Source organism: Odontesthes bonariensis, chromosome 14 (genome assembly GCF_027942865.1).
Source record: "Odontesthes bonariensis isolate fOdoBon6 chromosome 14, fOdoBon6.hap1, whole genome shotgun sequence".
NCBI classification, from domain to species: Eukaryota; Metazoa; Chordata; class Actinopteri; order Atheriniformes; family Atherinopsidae; genus Odontesthes; species Odontesthes bonariensis.
This window is the reverse complement of record NC_134519.1, coordinates 19,623,666-19,646,144: the sequence shown is the minus strand read 5'-3', so window position 1 is coordinate 19,646,144 and position 22,479 is coordinate 19,623,666. Positions and strand designations below refer to the sequence as shown.

Below are 22,479 nucleotides of genomic sequence, written 5' to 3'. Positions count from 1 at the left end.
ATAAAAGATACAATATAGATAGATTTTTATATGTATTTATTTATATATATTATATATATATATATATATATATATATATATATATATATATATATATATATATATATATATACAGTAAAGGAGCCAAGCTGATGAAGCTGTTAATTTGTGAGAAACCTTTAAAGAAAAACGTTATCAGTATAAAAGCCTCTCTACTTGCTCTACTTGCCATTTTAGTGGAAAGTGAAAACACTTTAGTCATTTACCAATTCCCTGATTAGTGAGACCTCCTCCAGCAGGGGGCAGTCGAGCTCCATGGAAATCATTCAGAATACAGAAAACACACTGCTGCACTTAACATGTGGAAGTCCCAACAGTAAACTTCCCCTCATAAAAACTATCAGATAAACCTTGATGAGGACAGTGTAAAGATGTTTTTTTCCCCGGTCAGGCTTAATTATTCCCCACATTGCTGTGAATGGAGGGTCTGTGAACCCTCTTCTGAAAACCCACCTCTTCAGGAAACACTACCCTGATCCGCCCTCTTAGGATATCACCTGCTCCGTTCTAGTTCCTTACGCACGTATTGTTTCCTCCACCACTGGCACCCTCTATATTTTCATTACCCCCTACTCGAACCAGGGTTTGCATCCCCACCCCGCTGTGACTGGTGTGCAGTTGGTGAGAGGCTGAGGTAGATTATGGTGGTTGTGGTGTGAGGGGCAGTGTTGGCTGGCATTAGGGGGGTGAGTCTGGGACGCCAGTGGTCATTGTCTAGCCTCCTGGAGGTGTCGTGGGCCCAACTAGACGAAACACTGATGGAAGGAGGTTCCCACCTGATGACCCCAATGATATGTTGGTCAGCACTGCTCACTGATCTATATAATAGGGAGTGTAGGGAATTATTCACTGAGTTTGGTCCTTTATTTTATTTTAATTTTTAATTTTCTTTAGCACAAGTTTCTTGTGTTTATATTGAATCCTAAATTGTCTTTGTTTTCTAAATTGTCTTCCCATCTGTCTAGGTACCTGACTTACTGCACTTACTCTAGCACTAGTTTTGCTCTTAGCTGTTTGGTTTTGGAAGGAAATGCACTTATGATTTCTTGTGACCTGAAGTTCTTTTGTCTACCGATGTTGAACGCACTTATTGTAAGTCGCTTTGGTTAAAAGCGTCTGCAAAATGACCGTAATGTAAATGTAAATGTAAAATGTGTGGACAGAGGGGCCCATCAAGGACTACATTTTCGGGGTGTGATTGAGCTCTCACTGTATTTTTGACGAGTGGAGTTTGAAATAGCACCGCAGGATATTCAAGGCTGACGCACAAATATAAACAGTCCAAACTATTTCTAGCCCAGCCTATTGTTCACTTTATGCTCTCCATTATTTTATGAAGGTCTACACTTTCAATAACAGTGTTGTTCTGATGAACCTTCGCTGACGCTTGACTTCAGACTGAATCTTTTTAATAGCTCGATGAAAGATGGATCTCACGTGTTCATCGAAGTTCTGTTTTGACAATTTGGCAACAATTATTCACACTGACCGACATCAAAAGCTCCCAGGTTATTATTTTGTTGTTGTTTTAAACTCACAAAACTAAATCCGAAAGATTTGCCATGACATTATCGAATCTAATGTGAGGCGGCAGCCACGTGAATCACATTTTTGTTTTTATATTTCGTTTGATATCAGCATCACACTCTGCAGTCCCAATAAACTGTGAGAATGACAACATTTACACATAATGCACTACGTTTTTATAGTAAATGCTTTTCAGAGCGTCATCCCTGTATTAAAGCCTCATTTCTAGTTTTAGGCATACATTTCTAGAAGAAGTCATGTGAAATCACCAGTTTCACCTCTTTAAGACTGAGCATTAACAATTGTTTTGAAGGGAATATTTGGCGAGACAATAAGCCTCTGGACGCAGTCTTATTAAAGGCCGTACTACAAAAAAAACTGCACTCTAAGCATTATTTGAATACGCATCAATAGATAGCCGAGAGAACCAAGGCAGTCTAATCTTGAATGTTATTCTCACAACAAAGGCCAAATCTCTGCTTACCTTAACAAAACAGTGCATACTGGGGAAATCTGTGTGAAATGCATCTTTTTTTTTCTTTTTGTGAGAAACTGTTACCCGCTCATTAAAAACCAAAAAAAAAACAGCAAGAAAAAACTTTCTGTAGTTCAGAAAATAGATTACTTGTCAACATGTCATGTGTGTCCACAACAAAGAAATAATCCAATGAATAAAAAAACAGATTAAAGCCGACCCTGAAGCAGTGTGTGCACTGTAACAGAATTTGCCCCAGAATAATTGGCATTTGCAATTACATTTCCCAGCAATTATTACCCCAAACTGCCCTTTTAATAAATACGACACTAATAACTACTACATTTCTGGAAACAGAATTCTAACCAAGATACCTATAAACTCTATTAGAAATGAACGCAGAGGAATGACAATACTCAAGCATGGCAATGCATTTGTAAACAGTCACATAAAGAGGTGTGTAATTAGAATGTCTGTTCCACATTTGCTGTGATCAGAAAATGTCTCGCATTAAATTACAAATAGGCAAGCTTTTGAACATCTGCTGGGTGAGATTGCAGCGCTGCAGACATGAATTAATTAAAAAGTGCTTGAACACAAAGACAAGTGATGGGAAGTGCAGAAAAGGAGCAGCCCTGAAATGTAACCAGCTGTGCAGGTGGATTGATTTGTGCACATGAACACACGGTCCCACCTCTGTGAGATTCTGCAGGGGGCCACATATTGAAAGGCTCTGTTAGAAACATTTTCAGACTTTTGCAGGTAAATGCGGAATATGTCAAAATGTTCTCCAGCAGCAGACTGATGCAGGTAGTAGTTGCATAGCAATCAGCTGTTTGTATTGGAAAAATCGCTGACATTTTTCCATGGGCTACAAAATCTCTTGCGTTTAACAAAGCAGACTAATTTAGCTGATGGACACAGCAGAGCATTTAGCTGCTTAAAAGCCACTAATTCAGATTTGGATTTCTGTTAGCGTGAACACAGGCATTACATCTTTCTGCAGAGTTAACAGTGTTAATATATCAATACAGTTTGCTCCTTTGTCCGAAAAGCAAGCAATGAGTTTTTAAGAGAAAATATAGAGTAGTGGGAGTATCATTAAAACAATACAGCGAACTCGTATTATGACTCAAAAATACCCCCGTGCTTAAAGAGGTGTTGGAAAAAATCAACTGACCTGCACAGATTCCTGACTTAAATTATATCACCCAGCAAGTTTGCAAAACGATAAACCATGATTGTCATCATCATTCTCTCCAACCTCACTAATGCCGCTGTGGCTGAAAGCATGGAAAATCCCACCTGTTCTCATTTAATCAGGAAATATGCAAGAAACAAAAAGCACTTTGTGTTTGAGCAGCTAAACAGGAGCACAATATTTGAACTAACTGTTATTGAAGACATCTCACCCTCATATAGCCAGTCAGCAAGGCCATTGAAGATGATACCGTCTTTCCCGGTGGAAATCAAGCGGATGGATCGGCTCTCCACTGTTGTTCTGTAGTAAATGTTGTTTTCAAATATGAAGATCTGGACAAAGAAAAGCAGAGCAGACCATCATTAGTTTCTAGTATTAGTTAGAAACTAATGATGGGTTAGTATCCTAACCCATCTTGTGTAATGTTTTTGTGCCAGGCAAGCATCTGCATCTTTATATACTGCATTTTCACCCTTTTCTCGTTTGACTGCAAACCTTTGTGGAAAAATCCCACTATTGAAACACAGTTTCAATACTGAGATTCTGATACAGTTGCTAATACTATTTTGCTACCAATCAAGGTGACTATTTTTTTTTTTGAGCTGTGATAACCATATACTAGAAGTAGGACGATGACTAAGGGCCAAACAGCAGATCATACTACTGATTCAAGCCAATGATGGAATTGCCAGAAGGGTTTTTAACACACTGTCAGCATAGGCGCAACTAAATCTCTCGAAAGGAGTGTGGGATTGATCAGTCAATGTGTCAGATTGGCAGTCAACTAGACCTTTTGAGTTAAATCAGAGACTGAATGTACAGGCAAAGGCCCAAACACAAGATGAAATTTATTAAATTGGATCATCAGCTGAGGAGAGCTGATCCATGCATGACTTTGTAAAAAACCGCAATAGGGCATGACTAAATAATGATGAAATAAAAACCTCAGTATTGTAATTGTTATGAATTACATATTAGTTAAAGAAGAATCAAAGCTCAAAATATTGACTCAGCTTTGTCATATCAAGAGCAAATGTTTAGAGGACAAGCACAGTCTCCAGGATCGACTTGTTAGCGCCAGATACTGTACATTGAAACATATAATCATAAACGACCCTGCTGCCAATATTTTGATCTAAGACCATTTACACGATGACTTTTAAAACTTCAAGGAAACAAGAGAGAAAGAAGACTGAGTAAAAGGCTTGAAAATAGTCATCCTAAAGGGCGCAGAGATAAAAGTACCAAGATCAGAGATACCTGTTGAGTGCCAATAGCAGGTTTGTTTTTATTGATGTTTGTGTTTGTATGTGTGATTTCAGTTGTGAAATGTCTAATTTTCTCAAACATCACTTATGTGCTGGTGTACTGTTTTTTCTTTAAATTCACCCTGCCTGTTTTGTCAATATGACCTCTTTTTGAAGTGTATGTGTGTGTGTGTGTTTGAGTGTTGACCCAGCTTTGCTGATTGCACTGCCATGGTGGAGTAATTGCTCATAGTTTAATGAGGGGAGCGCTGCAGGATTCATCTCCCTGTTTGTCTCACTGTACATATGGCGCTTCACTGCGCACAGCACACACACACACACACACACACACACACACACACACACTACTCATATCGACATGCTGATGAAGTCCCTGATGATAAATTGTTCCAATTCTGATAAACGTAATGGGAAATCATTACATTCACAACGGTGGGGAAACACGTCCGACATCTCCGGGTCAGACAGAGACAAAAGATGAGAGCTTGTCTCATTTCATCCTGCACAACCTCCGAGGTTCATTAAATCAAATGCAGAGCTGTAGTTACAGCACTGCAAAAGGAACAATCAGGTATGCCATTACCATAAGCAAATTCCTGCTGTCTTCCCTTGGCAGGCAAAGCCTCATCACACACTTGAAATGTTAATATTTTCTCACAGAAATGTATCTGTAATCTAAACAACTTATAAAATAAGAGCAATTATGATTGAGGATGAATCTTTGATGTGTTAGCTGATGAAACACAGGGCAGTCCGTTGTCTAAGCACCACAGTCTAAACAGAAATTAATTTAAAACCAACAGGGGAAAATAATGGTTTTGCTAGTCCTATTACGGTAATCTAACTGCAGCAGCTCTCGATTTTCATTCAAGAACATTCATTTGCAGCGGGCCAATCCAATTCTTTCCATATTTTCTTCTGTATTCTTTAAAAACTAAGTTAAAGATTGGATTTTATGGAAACAATAAACACTGAGATGTTAATACATGATCAGACAATAACCAAATAGCTCTTTTATCATCTCTGTTTTATAATTGTGAGGACACTGAAAGCTCTTTTTCCTTAAACTTAATTAAATGGAATAATTACTTCCCGTCCTTACCTTTACCCTGAGCTAAATCTCCTTCTAACCAACGGTCGAAGACAGCAACTGAAAATAGTTCATCAAGTTCGGTACTTAAGAACAAATTTTAAGATACTCTAAATACCCATACCCATTTTGTGCAACTTTTTCAAGGTTTGGTCTCTGTTCCCTCTAAACTGAACCTTCATATTCATTTGAGGGCAGGCGAGCACTTTGTGCTCCAGGTCTGCTTGTTGAAAGTTTTGCGAATTTATGGAGAAATCGTAAAGTGCTTTTTAGAACCTAGCAAAGGTTAATGAAATCTACAGTAAGGTGCAGAGGATTGAACTCTTCTACCTCACAGTATCACAGTAGCAAATATTGTGCTTCTTCTGCCTCTATATTTCCACTGCATTTCTCCAAATTTGTTGATCTTGAATTGTTGTGAATGTTTGCTTCAAGCTTGACAAAAAAAACCTTGGATTCACTGGAAAATCTATCAGATGAACACAAGTCTGTTCCTTAGCTCATGAAAAGAAGAGTTTTTGGAGTAGGTCTCATGCAGAGACTTTTACGGACACGAAGAACTTGTACCATGTGGCGTGTGGCTATGGGTTTAACTATTAGATAAAGTAGAGAGAAAGATGTTAACTTTAAACAAGTGTGAAACGCAGCACACACACATTAATGTAGCGGCAATATTTGTATAAAGCCATGGATTTTATCATCACAAAGAAGGCCTTTTGATACTTGAAACAATTTTGCTGAAACTACAGATATACTTTTAATAATGATTGCCATGTGGAGAATTTTTGTAGTTTAATATTTGGATTTTGAGTACAACTGATCACTAAAACCTTAACCCTCACACAGACCTTTGAAAGTGTGTCCGAAAGCCAAAGTGTCCTCACTTTCTAATCGGTCCCTGCAAAAATAGATGTGCAAGTACAACATACACACCAGCCCTTTATTCAGTGACATGTGTTACTTCTATCCCCTCAGAAACCTCAGACCACCCGAGCCACAGGTTGTGCCTGATACGCCATCTGCCAGTGGGGCTCTCATCAGCTTGTGAGTAGTCAGAAAGTAAAAATAATTTTGGACGACATTGATGGAGGTCAGAGCAAACAAAACTCCAGCCAGAACCTGAAGTGCTGTCATCACGGAGAACATAACCCCCTTATTGCTGCAACATTTAGCTGCCCCACTGTGGCAAACCACAAATCACTACTGAGCCTGATATATCTCGAGTCTCATCTTAGGGGTACAGCCTGCTTACCAGCTGCTGGCCTTGGGGTCCCCACCCAGCAAACTGCAGGACAGCTTCATGCACCTCAGGGGGATTCAAAGGCCAAGTTTCCCTGTGGAGAGAACAGATTATAGAACTGATATTTGCTGGTTGTACAATGCACATTGTATCTATGAGTATAAATGCACATTCACACCAAGAATGTCCTTTTTCCTTTTTTTTTTCGCTTGTCCTGTAATTGTTGCCTTCATCAATCATCCACATCCTATTTTAGCACAGGCTAACTTTTCTTGCTTCACTACAAATACAGAACAGTGGGGAAATAAGCAGACATAGATGGATGAAAGGCCAAAAACAGGCCATGCAGAATGCAGTACATTCAACGCAGCGCATTAAACTAAACTGGAAGGCACTTCCATAAGAAGGTAATGAGGGCAGGAAAATGTGACTGACATGTAAACTGAAGACTACAGATCAGAGGGAGGGCATGCTGTGCAGTCAATGTTTTGTGGGAGCAGGGACACAGTTAGAAAACACAACAGTGGCGGCTCTTACTGTGTCACAAGACTGTAAATAATGTACTTTGCCACATAGGAGTGTTGGTAGATCTGTGGAAGAAACAGCATCACAGTCACAGAGGGCCAAAGTCTGGAAAGATAAATCTTCAGGAAGGTTGGAGGTAGGTTTTCTTACCAGTTTTACATCAAAAGCAAACAGTACATGTTGCATGTTTGGGGACACTTGATATTTGGTAGCTCTGGATCCATCCTGGATGGGGATATGAAAACAAGCCAAACAAATCAAACAGGAGCAGCACAACCAGTAAAGCAGCAGTATAGTTAGTGTTGCTGAGGCAAATTGTACTCACAAACAGTTGGTTCGATACGATGACCTTCTGCTCCTTTGTGTCCACATTAAGCCTGACAACATCCCCCTCCCTTGATCGAAACAGCAGTTCATTGTCTGTAAATGACAAATGATACGAAACCATCAGCATTAAAGGGTTTCGATTTACCCTGCAGTTTCTCAAACTTTTTTTTTTATTGTCTCGTCCAACTGACTTTATTTTAGATAAGACAAAATGCTGTTTAACCTGCCTCGACTGATGTTTTTGTCTACTTTGTTGTAAGTTGGTAGACCAAAACTCAATGCAGACAATTATCAATTTACAAATTCAATAGTTGTTGATTGCTCAGTTTATCATAGATCCTCATACAGATCATTAAAATACCTCAAATTACCACTTAAAAATGTTTTGATAGTGAGCTAAAAAGAAGCTGTAGCTGTTCATGTTGTCTTTTAGGAACTTTAGGAACTAAATACTCTTTCATCCTTCAAATCTAACTTTGTAATTCAAAGATCTCCTCATCACTCTCATATATCTTTGAGTATGGGACTGAGCATTTCAGTTCTTGCATACACCTCTAGGTGCTACTTGGACACATCATCAGTGATGAACCCGAGGTCATTGGGTGTTTCGGGTCTTTGATCATCAAACACCCTCGCTCGGGCGACCCAGCCGGGGGTGATCAGCCCCCGACTTGTGTCCAAGTGGCCCACTACTCCACGGATCCCCCCTCCAGATCCATAGCCATCTTGAGGCTTTCTCCGCAGCCTCTATGATGTTCCTGATGGCTCGCCTGCACAGCTGACCTTTTACTCCGAAGACTTTTAGGGTGCGGGTTAGTGACTGGCCAGCAAAACCCGGCACCCTACCTCAACTGGTTCGCATCGGGCTTTCCAGCCTTTACTCCGACTTCACTCAACCACCAGCTCAGCATACTTGGCCCTCTTGCGTTCATTTGCCTCCTCCATTCTGTCTTCCCAGGGGACAGTAAGTTCGACCAGCACCACTTGCTTTGTAGACTCTGATGTTAATACCATGTCTGGTCGAAGTGCAGTGGCTGTGATGTTCTCTGGGAACTTGAGCTGTCTTCCCAGGTCAACTTGGAGCTTCCAGTCCCGTGACGTGGTGAGAAGCCCTCCAAAGGAAGCTGGCTGATGTTGTGCCTTCTCCCCAGCTCTGACAAAGGTGATGGTGTGCTTGGGGGTGTGCTGGTACCTGTAGTTAGAGATTGCTGTGCTGAGCGTGTCTGCCACAGCCCTGAGGACCTGGTTGTGACGCCAGCGGTACCGCCCCTCCCCCAAGGCCTTCGGGCAGCAACTGAGGATGTGCTCGAGGGTGGCTCTTTTCTGGCACAGCTGACATGCCGCAGTGTCTGCTAATCCCCAGAGCTTCAGGTTGGTTGGACTTGGGTGAATGTCATATACGGACTGGATAAGCATGAATGATAATGAACATAAAGCTCAGCCAATGAACAGTATTTGGTTCAGGCTATAACCCTTATAATCAAGGTGATATGGCATTTCAGTGGACTCATAAAAATAAGTAACTTAGTTGATGCTCTTGTTTCTGCTAAAGTTGAAAGAAATTTGAATAAAGTAACCTTGGTTGATGTTTGTTTGACAATGTTACAGTCATTAAAATCACCAAAATGTTACATAATTCAAAGAAATGCCTGTATTATTCTATTCTGGTTCGCTTGCTGTTTCGGTAATTGTTGTGCAGTTTTCCTTTTTCATCCGTATGATCCTAACCTGTTTCTGTTTTATGCCTGCAACAACAACTGCCTCCTCCTTACTGAAATAAAAGGTTGAATTTTGGAGCCTCATTCTGACCTGGTGCCCTGCAGCTGGATCCTCCTCTCGGAGAAACCATTACATGCAAAACTGCTATGCAGCACGCCATTTAATCGACAAACAGTGCAACAAGAGTAAGCAGTTGCAGATAAATGCATCAATAAAGTTACGAGAGAATCTATGAACTTTCTCACTTCAGGTCCATGAGGTGAGGAATTACCACGAGAAGAAAAATACGAGGGCACAAGATCTCTGAATAAGGTTATTTAACCCTAACCCTAGTCAAGAGATTCAGGGAGAAGGTGCATTGGTCATCCTTACAAAACAAAGACAGCCCAAGTTATCATTAACAAAACTTTTTTAAAGAAAAACCACATGGATAAGAAACTTTGACTTGACATTGGATTTATTTGTGAAAACTGGTGCTCTGATAATGTGCGGATGACTGCATGAGGTCACCTCTGGGGACATAGTCCCAAAAGATAACCGATGCTGTCAAAACGGCTTAGAAGGAAGGGAGATGATTCATACTGGCAGAGCATTCTTTGCACAGATGAACATGGGATCCACAATATTTGGTTTTGAACTGAATAAGAACACCATGGTGACTGACTACGGACGGACGAAGGCAAAAATATGGTCTGGCCAAGCAGGCAGCTAATTTGAACACAGTGAAACATGTTTGGGAATACCTTAAAGTTGAAGGCAGCAAAACAAAACAACACCTGCAAAGATCTGATGAAAATATTTTTTTAGAAAGAATGGCTGCAGGTTTTTTTTGTGCCCGAGGATTTAATCTGTGGTCAGAAAATAAGGTAAAAATACAAAACATAAAACCATAAAATGGCATCTGTCTGGGGTTGAATAGGAATCTTTGAATGTAAACAATTTATTTCATTTTTAACTGACTTCATTCCTCCTGGGCTCTGGAGTAAACCAGGAGCTCATTTCTGTTGTATATTCAGTTATATCTGAAAAAAATATGATTGTCAGACCGACAGCAGCACCCCTTTGTTTTAGAGATCAATGTGAAGGCTTAGGCTGCGGCTACACGAAAACGTTTTTCACTGTAATCCTTTTTTCTTTGGATCCGAGTCTGTCTGAGAAACTCAGGGGTTAGTCCAAAGACTACTGAAGCAGGATGTGATCAAAGAGCAACAGTGATCAATTAGCATTGCTGTGAATGAAGCCCACAAAATATTGATGAGGACTGCTCACGTTTGAGGTTGTCCCGTTGGGTTTCTCATCAGAAGGTCATTACCACTGAATGGGAGTCGACTGCATTAACCTAACTGACATGTGCAATGCCACAGAATAGATTGCTGGAATTACATCAGGTTTTCTGCCTGGTCGTGAAAGAAGGGGACAGACCCATTAGAATTGAACTAATTACATGTTAATCTGCTGGTAATGCAAGTAATCAGAGGAGCAGAGGACAGATGCGAGGTCGTAACGTTTCTGTGCACTACATGCCCGACGATGACCTCAGTCAGATGGACACGTGGAAGGTGTTTTCATGCATTCACTGTCCATGTGTGTGTCATTGCAATGATAACAATTCACTGGTTTTTTTCTAGATTCCTGTAATATTGATCAATAGGAAGCACCGACATGTCCTATGTTTGATTTAAAGAATTTGCTAAGTTGTTTTGGTCTCTTGTCTCGATTGAGATGAGTGCAGAGGAGAGATGACAGGAAACTGGGAGAGAATGGCCCAGAGTCTGAAGTGTACACAGGCCTGCTGCATAGAGGAGTCAGCCTTGGGACTCAAGCTTTAACAGGAGAGCCACCGATGTACCCTGTCACACCCATGGACTCACGTTTTTAGTTTCATGTTTTAGGTTATGTTTGTGTCACTCCATGTTTAGTTTTTGCCATTTTAGTTTCCCTGCACTCTGTTTATCAGTTTCACTCACTTCACCTGTGTTTTTTTTCCCTCAGCTGCACTCACTCCCCAATCACTCTCACTCCCTATTTAGTTTCCTGCCTCCCCTTTCAGTTTTGCCAGATCTTTGTTGCTGTTAGATGTCATGCCACGTTTCCACGACTAAGCTAAGTGTTTTTCATGTTTCATGTCAAGACTTTTGTTTTCGTTAGTCACAGTTATATTCATGGTTTGGTCTCAGTCTCATTTTTTATATCCGGCTCAGCCGCGCTTTGTTTTGACTTCTTTTGTTTTGTGAATTAATAAATCTACCTTTTTTTTGGAAGTCCGCATCCGTGTCCACCCTTCCACACCCTCACCTTGACATACCCCTGTTCTTCAGTGTTTTTAAATGACTTTTTGCTGGTAAATGAAATAGTTTCTGGCTTACTATTAGTGATTAATGAATTTGTTTAGTCAGCTTTTGAAGCTACAACAGACCAAACATATTCAACTGTGTCTAATCTAAAGCACTACTGTTAATAAGCAAGCAGAACGTCTCATTAGATTTTTTTTAATCAAAGTATGAGAGCAACTTACTTTCACAGAAAAAATACTGCTCATTGAAAGCAGCTGTTTTTTCTTGTTGGTCCAAGAGCAAAATAATCCTGTAATCTAAGAGTGAATTCACACAGATCGAGTGGATCGTGTTTCAGCCTGAAACTATGTGAAGCACTTTTCCTGTTGAACACCAGGAGGCACCAAATTTACTGATTCTACATGAATGAGCTCAGGCGGCAGCTTCCATCTTACTACTCTTAATGCTAGAAAGGCAGTAGCAGAACTGCTCTATTGAACATCTGTTCAGTTTAGACCATCTGACAGTGAATCTGTCACATGACAGCTTGAAGGCTGCATTTGTCGAATGTGTTGAGGAAAACATCTCAGTGAGAATGAGGTCATGTGTATTTACATTTAGTTTTGTTGCACCTCCCTGCTATTTAAAAGAGGACGGCCACAGTTAGGCCACTCAAAGTAACAGTGTACCACCATTGGCCACACAAAGAGCCTTTTTGAGGGTCTCCTTGGCTTTGTTGAGCTTTTTTACTGATTAAAAAAAAAAGATTTTTTTCCTTTTCATTTGCTGCATTTCATCCACAAAGATGAACAGTTAGAGCTTTCCTTTTGTCTCAGATCTTCTTTCTCATTTGCATCTTGGTGTAGCTACAGCACACAGCTTAATTACTGCTTAAGTGCTGACACCCCTTAATTTAAGCACCCACTGCACTTGTCAGAACTTTAAAGAGATTAAGATGTCAACCAGACTACCTGATTTCAATCTGAATAACCCTCACTGGAACTCAATGTGTTATTCAACTAATTTGAACTTTTTAGTGAATATGTATCGAGTCATGATTTCTAAAAAAAAAAAATACTGCCTAACTTCTGGTCTTGTCTACAATATGCTCTAAAACTCTTGAAGAAATGAGCCACATTTGAAAACCAATGCTGTACTGTCAATCTTTAACAAAAATGTGAAAGTGTTTGGTTATTCATGTTTTTTTTTTTTTGACAAAGGAGTAAGACTTTAAATTCAAACTGATCTCTCACCGCTGAGCCATTTAGCATCTGGATCATGGATGTGCAGGTCCGGACCAAAGACATCCTCAATAGTTACTTTCTTCTTCAGGGCGAGGCTGTCATCTTCACCTGTCAAGTGAATCACTAAAAGATGAATAATCATGCACATACATATATATGTACACTAATAGCATTAAGACTCATTGGCATTTCGAGCAAGTATGTTTACTAGTTTCAGGGCAAAAAACTTAGGGAGAGCTTGCTGCTTCGCAATAATGCTGTCTCGCCGTATTCTACTTTTTTCGGTCTTATTCCTTATCTCTGAAGATATTGTTGCACCTCCGGCAACTATTACTTGCTAGGTCCAGCAAATAGTTACAAAGTACTAACAAGTAAGGAGCCCCTGGTGTTGCTCTGTTGATCTGAGAGCACCAGTTCACATCTGCCAGCTGTGTTTTTCAGCCGAAGGCCACCGACCCCTTTCTTACCCACAACACAAAATGAGAGCTAAAGCTGGCGGCTTAGCTGCAGGTGGAGCACCCAGCAGGGGAGTTTGGACATGAGGAAGAAAAAAAGTGATAATTGTTTGAACCCCTTCAACTGTTTTCTGCTACTCCTCTAAGGTTGTTTCTTGTAGAAACAACGTTGTGATGTTGTCACGAGGATTGACAGCCTGTTGTGTTCTTACAGTACAAATTGCTAACCTGACAGATTATTTGGCAGGCCTCACATTGTGTCTGAGCAGGCAGTGTGTGAGTACAATGTCAAACACAGTCGAGTGTTTATCAACTTCAAGAATCTGAAAATTCTCCTGTCTGGAGACACACGGCAGCAATGTGACAGAGCTGATTTACAACATGAGGCAGATAATTGTATTGCTGATGACGCTGTGAGGATCTGACAAAGGACTGAAGCTATTACTGCATAATCATGTCCATTAAACTGGCCCGAGTGGCATTACACATTAAAAGACTCATCACGCAGACGATGACCTAACCTCTGCAAAGAACTGGCATACAATCACCATCCAAAGGCACAGTGTTATCTGTAAAAACGTTCCGTTGAAAGAAGGTTATCAGGTTAAAATAGCCGCCAGCGCTGCAACAAAACAGGATGCTGCTGAAAATGAGCTCAAATGAGGTGTGTTTGCAATTTAAAGGCAGCTGTGTGTGAAGGACACATGTATACTGACACCATCAAACAGGTGTGTGTGATCAATTGTCCCTCCTGTAACCATGGTTACATGTCTATTATCTCAAAGATATAACAGATTTCAATGACATTTGGTGGAACATTACACCATGGCTCAGAAAAACCGACAAACATACAGTAATGTTTTCTCCACTGCAGTGTTTTATTAGATTTCCCATGAATCTCAAGGGCAATGTTTTGTCTTTATCCTGAGATCCCCTGACTGTCTATAACTACATTCTTCAACCTCATGAACAGATAAGATGTCAAACTTGTCTAGCTTTAAATTTGTGATTGTGGAAGAAATGTATTGGGCTTTCCATTTTCCTTACATTAGCTTAAACTGTTGATTTGGTTCTTTTTTTTCCTATTAATGGGAATTATGAAAAATAAAAATTCAAAATATAAGAGCCAGTAATAAGTAATAAGCCAGTAACCAAGGACAGAGATTCAAAATACAAAGTGATTTCTTATTCATTAATTTTGCAACATTTTGCTTTGTTTGTTTTCGTGTAAGTTATCAACCTGGGAGGTTTTAAGGTGATTTCAAATTTTATCTGCAATTCCTCCTCCAAAAGGTCCAGTGTGTAGGAAATAATGAGACAGAGCGGTGTAAACCAAACCAAGAGTTTGCATGCTCTCGTTGCTTGTCTTTGTGTGGGATACATACTAGGGGTCAGCAGGATCACAGAGGTTACAATCAGAGAACAGATGATTAGGATGACCAGCAGAGCGATCGCTATTCCCTTCCAGTTCCTCTGAGGTGGCGCACTGCCCACCAGGTCCTGTAAAACAGCATAAACATGACAATGTTACAAGCATGAAAGCCAAAATAAAGAAATAAAAAAACAAGTAGCAGTAGCTCACAAATGAAATCATTTCATTCCTACAGGCTGATCCTCCCCTCTGTGGCTATAGATGATGTTGATGCTGGGAAACGCAGTGTTTTTGATTTTATTTCATTTTACAAGCAAGAGAAGTATTTTGTACCATCACAGTGAGAAGCAGAGATTGGCCGTAGGACAGCTCATTCTCAGATGCCGTTAGCTCAGCCACTTGTGTGCAGTAACGCTACATCATCAAGCTGCTCCCTGCTGCTCGAATACGAAGAGTCCCTGCAGCTTTGCCTGATAGCCAGAGTGGCGCTACATCTTCAGAGCAGGCACAACGGGCAGAATAATGAGCTGCTCTCCTCACACAGCCCAGCAGATGGTAGATGACTAATCAGTGCTGTTTGACACGCATCTACTGCAAAAATCCACAGGAAATTCAAAACATTTTAAGAGTTGACGTGTGGAAGTCAGGTGGCCTCAAAAGACTGGCCGATGCCCATAAAACACATCTTTGACTATTTTGTTCTGGAAGCAATATCAGAGCTGTTGCGGTGTGATTTCACTGGCACAAACACACGCTGTCTTCCACTTCTAGACATGCTGTGTCTATTAGAAAGCAGCGGACACTGACAGTTTTCTGGGTGGCTGTAGATGAGGGTTAGCCTCTTGAACCTGGAGCTGTCTCTCACTCCCTCCAGTTTTAAGATTGCGGCGTTGTCACATTTGTCAGCCACGCCTCATATTCTTCTATTTTCAGGACCAGTTCGACTCTTCAGAAATGCAATTATTTGGCACGGCAGATCTTCGAGAGGACAGGTTCTCAACCTTTCTTATATTTCATCTGATGGATGCTCAAGTACATCCTCAGCACTACCTGTTCTGGTGGTTATTATCACTGTTTAAACACAAGATGCTGTTTAATGCCGTTGACTAAAAAAAAAAGTGAGGCTAGCTGGTTAAATTGCTCCATATCTTTTTCCATGTACTGTCCCTTAAGAAAGAACAAAATGTTGGATGTTTGAATTCTTTAAAAAAAAACGAATTTTCCCATCAATGAGCCATACCTTACAGCCTAATATTTAAAACACCAAATGGGATTTAAAAAAAAAAAAAGTTTGTTTATTATTAAAAAGTTAAATGTATTCAGATCCTTTTTGTAGAAGACCATTGGTCTAAAAGTTAACAATTCAGATAATTGAGCAGCTGGCAGAGGCTGCATCTTTGCCAAAGACAGTTATTGATGTGGTCAGTTATAACTGGGCGCTGGTAACCTGGCTGCGATGGGAAATGATTAGACAAATACTCGTCCAACCGAGGAGCTCACAAATCCAACCCAGCAACCTCCCGGATCAGCTGCTAGCTAATATGGACAAGCCAGTCACCGGCCTCAGCTTACTAATGTCCAGCTGAGCCTGTACCATATTTAGAAGCCATTACGGTCTCCACAAGAGACTTTGTGCAGTTTCTGTCATTCTTCCTGGCAAACCCCCTCAACTCTGTCAAATTGTCAGCGAAGTGACCACCTTGCTCTCCACAGATGTTCTGTCTTGGCTTCAGCTGGGTCACTTGAGCACAGCGGCAGACTTCTCCGGATGCCAGTCCAGTGTTGTCTTGGAATAGCTCTTTTCTTTGGTCAGCATTGTGCTTACAAGAGAAATGTCACTTCAGCCTTTGGCCCATGCACTCTACAACAGGTTCTCATCAACAACTTCCTTTTTTTATTCCCATTTATCCCTTGTCAAGTTTTCAAGTTGTCAAGTTCTCTCCTTCTCTGCCACTGAGAGGAAGAAAACAACACATATCAAGGACTATTTAAGGAAACTGGAAGTACAGAGATACTAAGTGTGAATAGAAGTGCAAAAGAAAAAAATAAGATACAAGAAAGGTCAATAAAATGTATTTCCTCTTAAAAGTTTCATTGGGGAGAAGGAGATGTTTCCACATTATACTTTCATATGGTGAATCCTGTACCAGGATTGGTTTAGTAAGCAAAACAAAGACTTCCATCACTGCATATGAACACGTTTTCAATCAGTCAAACCGGCAAGTCTAGATGGTGAAGCTCAAACTCTCAGCTGTAGGAAGGACTTGTTTATTTTAAATTAAAAATAGATTAAATAGTTAAAGTTAATGTCAAGCTCTCCTCAGGAGGTGACCTCTTGTCTCACACAAAGTCAGCAAATCAGTCGCTTGGGATTTTTATTTCCATTTTTAGCCTGGGCTAAATATGGGGAAAAAAACAACTTTTAACAGCATTTAATGGACAGTAATCAGTAATTTTACAAATCCTAGCTCACAGTGTTTAATTAGCTAAAGTTCTATCTCCCATTAAAAATGTTATATAATGCCTTTCACTATCCAACGTCTTGCTTTTAAGTACTTTATTAGAGTGAAGCAGGATTAAAAACAACCTTGACATCCATTAAAAAGAAAGTAACTGTTTGTTTTTTTGAGTGAATTCATTTTTACTTTGGCTTGAGTACAGACGGTATGTTTACGTGAGTGAAGTTATGTGACACTCTTTACACTACTGGGGATGAACGGCCCTGGTTGGGAATCATTGTACTTTAATACCTTTTATGATTTAGTGAATAGCCTCAGAGGGTTGAAAGGTAAAGTTTAGAAACCAGGGTTTCCTGCAATTAAAGGTCACAAACTCTCTTTGTGCACAAACAGACCAACAATTTGCAGAATAATCTCCATGTTCACAGTTAAGAGAGGAAACTGAGCAGCTCCAACCATCCGTATCGCTCCAACTGCTGATAACTGTGTTACCAATTAGACCCGTTGTCCGTCTAACTGTAGTGGTGAAAGTGCTTATGGAGCAGCTCAGTGAACCAGCCACAAGTTAATGACGGATTCATGTTCACGTGATAGTGAAACAGACAGCTCAAACTGCTGAGTAGAGATGATGCTTTGTAAATCTTTAAAGCCTATGAATTGCTACATTTCAATTTACTTTCCATTAAATGTTCGTAAAGATCTTGTGTGAATTTGTGTGTGTGTGTGTGTGTGTGTGTTTACTTTTCTTGTGCACCTACTGTCTCTGCACAGTTTGTCTAATAGCAAAGCAAATCAATACTGAAGGCAGTGAGTACACATAGAAAAACAGCAGACACATCAATAAGCTGATTTATTGTTGCAGAAGACAGGATTTTCACAAGAAAGTGCACAGACTTGTATGCTGGATTCATAAGATACTAATCTCCCTGTGTTATCGTACCTTCGTGGGAAAGACTACTGATTTCAACAATCATTTCAGACCTCTGACCGAGGCAGAAATAAAATGTTCACATACTTCGACAGGCTTGCAGATAATGGCCTTGTTACTGCATCTGATTACTTGTTCTCTGTTTATCTGCTGAGGGAGGGCAGGTGATTTAAATGCAGCCCATAGTGGTGTCCTTTTCAGTGCAGACTCAACCTAATGCAGAGGTACAGATCTATGAAGGTGGCATGTGGATCTAACCGACATAACGGAGGAAAAACGTCTCTCAGCAAAATATTTCAAGACACTTTGATGCCAGCCTGGGAGACATATTTAGATCCAATTATTTTCTCACCCATTACAAACCCAACATGTGCCCTATACCTTAAAAAGAGAAGGCACAAAGTAGAATTCATTCAGTCAGCCATCTTTTCACATCATAAATAAATACATCTCCCACAGGCCTGCAAATCAGGCAGAGAAAACAGAGTATCAGTAAGATTTGATAAGCATGTGTTGCAGTGCTTTGCATCTCTGTAAATAAACATCGGATCCATTAGTTACAGGTTCGAAATCTTTTCTACAATTCTAATCAATAGACAGTCAAATAAAGCTGGACATTTGCCTTATTTTTGGGATAAAAGTCTCAATGGAACAGTTCCAGTTTACTCTTTCTGTTAATATACTGGGGTATATAATACCTTCAGGAAGATTTTATCAGTGTTTGGTATATTTCTTTCGACAGGCTAATCACTGTTCCATAGTGAAGTCAGAGCAGCTGTCAGTGCTTGTTAAAACATTCAAACGCTCAACAGAAACTACTGGTACAACTGAGAATTGAGACCTCCTTTATTGAATATTGGGCCTCAAAGTTATGCAAGCCAATAACAATCACAGTATGAAGACAGTTTAATGAACTCAAAACGTGAAGATCGAGGCACCAGATGTGTAAAGATGTGTAAAAGTATACACATTACAAAGTACAAGTTCTGTGTAAATAAAGTCTGTTGGAACAAAAAAAACTTCTGCCATAGCAAGAGGTGAGAAAATGCCATCCCTCATGAGAAGGTTTACGGGGATAAACTTACTGGTTTCATTACAGATGATTTGCTTGCAAATGAGACTGAAAAAAATGTATCAACCAAGATTTTGTTAGGCTCATTTGCCTGAATTAATTTCTGTGTTACCCGAACACGTATCCACATAAAATAAGCTGTAAAAACAAGACTATATCAAAGAGTTAAAGAGTCAGACCTAATTGATCTTTTTCATGCATCCCATTGACTTTTATGTTAGCATTTATAACCAGAATAAGAAAGTAACCAACCTAATGAGTGAGGGGACCATTTATTGCCCTTCTTATCAGCAGTCATATGAAAGTCAGCAACTTAATCTGTACTTTGTTCATTTGTTTAAATCTTTATTTAACAGACACAAACACAAAATAAATAATTTTCTGTGTCCTTCCTGACCAACTGCATTGTATCTAGAAAGTAGAAGAAAAAAACTCAACTCTACTTGATTCATATTAAACAGAAGTTCAGTCAAAAGTGCTTTACAGAGCAAAAACAACATTCAGACAAAGCAGCCAAGGCAAAAAATGAGAAGGAAAAAAAAAGACCATTTATGATAGCAGTTAAATTATAATAAAGACAAGAAGTCAATGTAAAAACTGAAGGGTTAGAAGTATACAAAAGAAAAGGTATATTAAAACAAGCAGATCAAAGGTATGTGAATTAATTGAAAAGCTTTTAAGCTTCATTTTAAAACCAGAGAGGGTGTCTGTGCCCCACAGAACAAGCAGGCAGCTGGTTCAACAGGAGATGAGCTTGAAATCTAAAGGCTCTGGCTCCCCTTCTAGTTCTTGTAATTCTGGGAAGAACAAATCCACCAGAGCGCTGAGAGTAAAGGGATCTTTTGTGGGTGATAGGAAATAGATAAGTAGTTTCAAATGAATAGGCACTTGGCCATTAAGGGCTTTGTATGTGATGAGAAGGATCTAGAATATCCAGAATTTGATCCCAGCAACACACCAAAAAGAGGGGGAAAAAAATTAAGCATTACAGACCTCTTATCATTTTGGAAATGATGTTATCTTGATTGTCTCTCCAAAATACAAATATAAAACCGTTGCATCTTTAGCCACGTTATGGTCACTGATGCAGCCCCATTCATCACTGCCTGGATGGTCTTTCTTATCTTTGGCACATGTCAGTGTGTGTTTTTTCCAGAAAGAAGCAGAAACATGGACTCATCTGACCACATAACACTGTCCACTGTGTTTCTGTGAGATTAACTTGTCCCCAGAGAACTCGCCGGCATTTGTACACAGAAATAGCATATGGCTTACTCCTTATGTAACAGTTCAAGGTTACATTTCCATAGCGATGGACTGTTTGAGAGACAACGGTTTTCCAAGATACTCCTGAGCTACGTGACATGCTTTAACATATAAGCTATATCATGACTGATATACAGCTATATAAACCATCAAGGCATCACAGTGCCACCTGAGGGTTAAAAGGTCCTGCTTGCACTGAAGTTGGTGAGTTTGGATGAATTAACAAACAATAGTTATTAATTGTTTGTTGAAATTTATAGAAATTCTCCACTTTACGGGAAATCAGATTGGCGTATATCAACACTTCATTTATTGTCTTTGGAATGATGAAATACTTAAAATGAGTATTCCAGCCTAGGACTGAAAATTAGCACCATGTGTTTAAAAAAAAAAAAAAAATTATCTCAACCAGCCCGTTGTTTTTAAGTGCCTAAGCTCTGATTGCTTTATCCATGCAGAGTGCTTCATCCCTGTGTGAGATAAGGAGTGTTTCACCCACCTACTCAGCTTTAGAATGCAAAGCTCTAAACTCGCTGAATTCCCTCACATGAAACATAGGAAGATGATCAACACTCTTTCCAGAAAACGCTACAGAGGCATACAAAATCCAAATTTAGAGGGATCATTTAATTTCACGGATGCTGAGCTCGTTAAAGCACATCAGGTCCAGTTTTTACTGAGTAGTTGATGTTTCTGAGTAGTTTCTAATGAGTCAAGTGCGTCTGTAAATGAAGGGAAGTGTTGACCTTTGGCAACAGCTCACGCTGTGAGATTTTGCTTGCTGTCTGCATTAAGCCATTTCCTTCTGTTAGGCTGTGTTAGAAGCGCACACGCATGCCTTACAGCTGATAACAATAAAAGCTGCATCAATAAATGAGAGCTACAGCCATTTTCACCCTCCTCCCTCCAGACACGCCTAAATAAATCCTGTGCATTTCAGCACTGACAACTCAAAGGACAGAAGGTCCCACGAGTGGAGGCAAAATCATTCCTTTCGGTCTATTTGTTTCTATTTTCATTCTGTTACGAGACAAAGGGGCCATAAGAATGAAGCATCCTTTAAGGTCAAGCTTCCTTTACCCCACCACCACCACCACTACTCACTGTGTCTAATCCTCTCTCCCTCCTACTTCTCTTTGTCTAAGCATCTCTTTGTCTCTCCGCCGGCTGCTGAAGTGTGAAATGGATCTTTCCTGATCTCTGAGCACCTGGTTTCCAAGGGAACCAAAAGAGTTGTTTGAGTCAGATTTGCAGCGAAGATGGAGTGTACGGTAAGGCACGGACTAAAATCGTGATTGAGTATGTGGGGAACATGAGGTCTTAAGAAAATAACTTTACAGATAGATGTCGTAAAGTAAGATAACAGAGAAGAAGGACGGTGAAACAGTAGCAAACTTCCACTGTTTAAAGACACTGGACACTTGACACCTGATATATCACTCCACTGTAATCTAGTCACTCTTTGAGAGCAGTCAAACACGAGAGTGAAGCAGTGGCCGGTGGACATGGGTAAACTTTTCCTCTGGAACAGCATTAATAAATCATGGGCGTTCATGAGTGAGATTAAGAATTCATGCCAGCTGGCTTTTGGTTAGGCGGGCATCAGCCTGTCTGTCTATCTGTCCGTCCAGTCTTTGTAGCCTTTGAAAAAAATTGGAAAGCAAGAGTTTCACTCAACTGAAGCCAAACAAAGACGAGCAAATGCTGTTTAATGACAGTGATTAACTCTGATAGGGACACAAAAAAGACATTCATGAGATAAGGACACCTGTTTAGACTTTTGTCTGACTAAAACATGAACAAATACAGCACATTGTAATATACCTTAAACAGGAATAAAACTGTGTAATCTAGTCTCTTTGACATTAACATCTCATTGTAGTGAGACCAAAAGCATCTTTTTCTGTGACTAAGAACATATACACTATTATTATTTCTGAAGAGCCTACCATTGTAAAAACTCTGAAAAAATGTCATTCAGAAGGCAATTTGGATTTGG

General features: G+C 40.0%; 1 protein-coding gene across 3 annotated transcripts in view; it reads right to left on the bottom strand.

The window, feature by feature from the left end:
• The window catches only part of LOC142399023 (A-type potassium channel modulatory protein DPP6-like), a 90,449-nt gene that overhangs the window by 10,389 nt on the left and 57,581 nt on the right, over positions 1 to 22,479 (bottom strand). For all 3 annotated transcript variants that reach the window (XM_075483364.1, XM_075483362.1, XM_075483363.1), the window contains exons 2-8: positions 14,769 to 14,883; positions 12,938 to 13,036; positions 7,691 to 7,785; positions 7,516 to 7,590; positions 7,378 to 7,430; positions 6,853 to 6,934; positions 3,454 to 3,574 (exon numbers count right to left, since the gene is read on the bottom strand). In XM_075483364.1, coding sequence (XP_075339479.1) covers positions 3,454 to 3,574; positions 6,853 to 6,934; positions 7,378 to 7,430; positions 7,516 to 7,590; positions 7,691 to 7,785; positions 12,938 to 13,036; positions 14,769 to 14,883 — 640 coding nt within the window. The remainder of the gene's footprint in view (positions 1 to 3,453; positions 3,575 to 6,852; positions 6,935 to 7,377; positions 7,431 to 7,515; positions 7,591 to 7,690; positions 7,786 to 12,937; positions 13,037 to 14,768; positions 14,884 to 22,479) is intronic.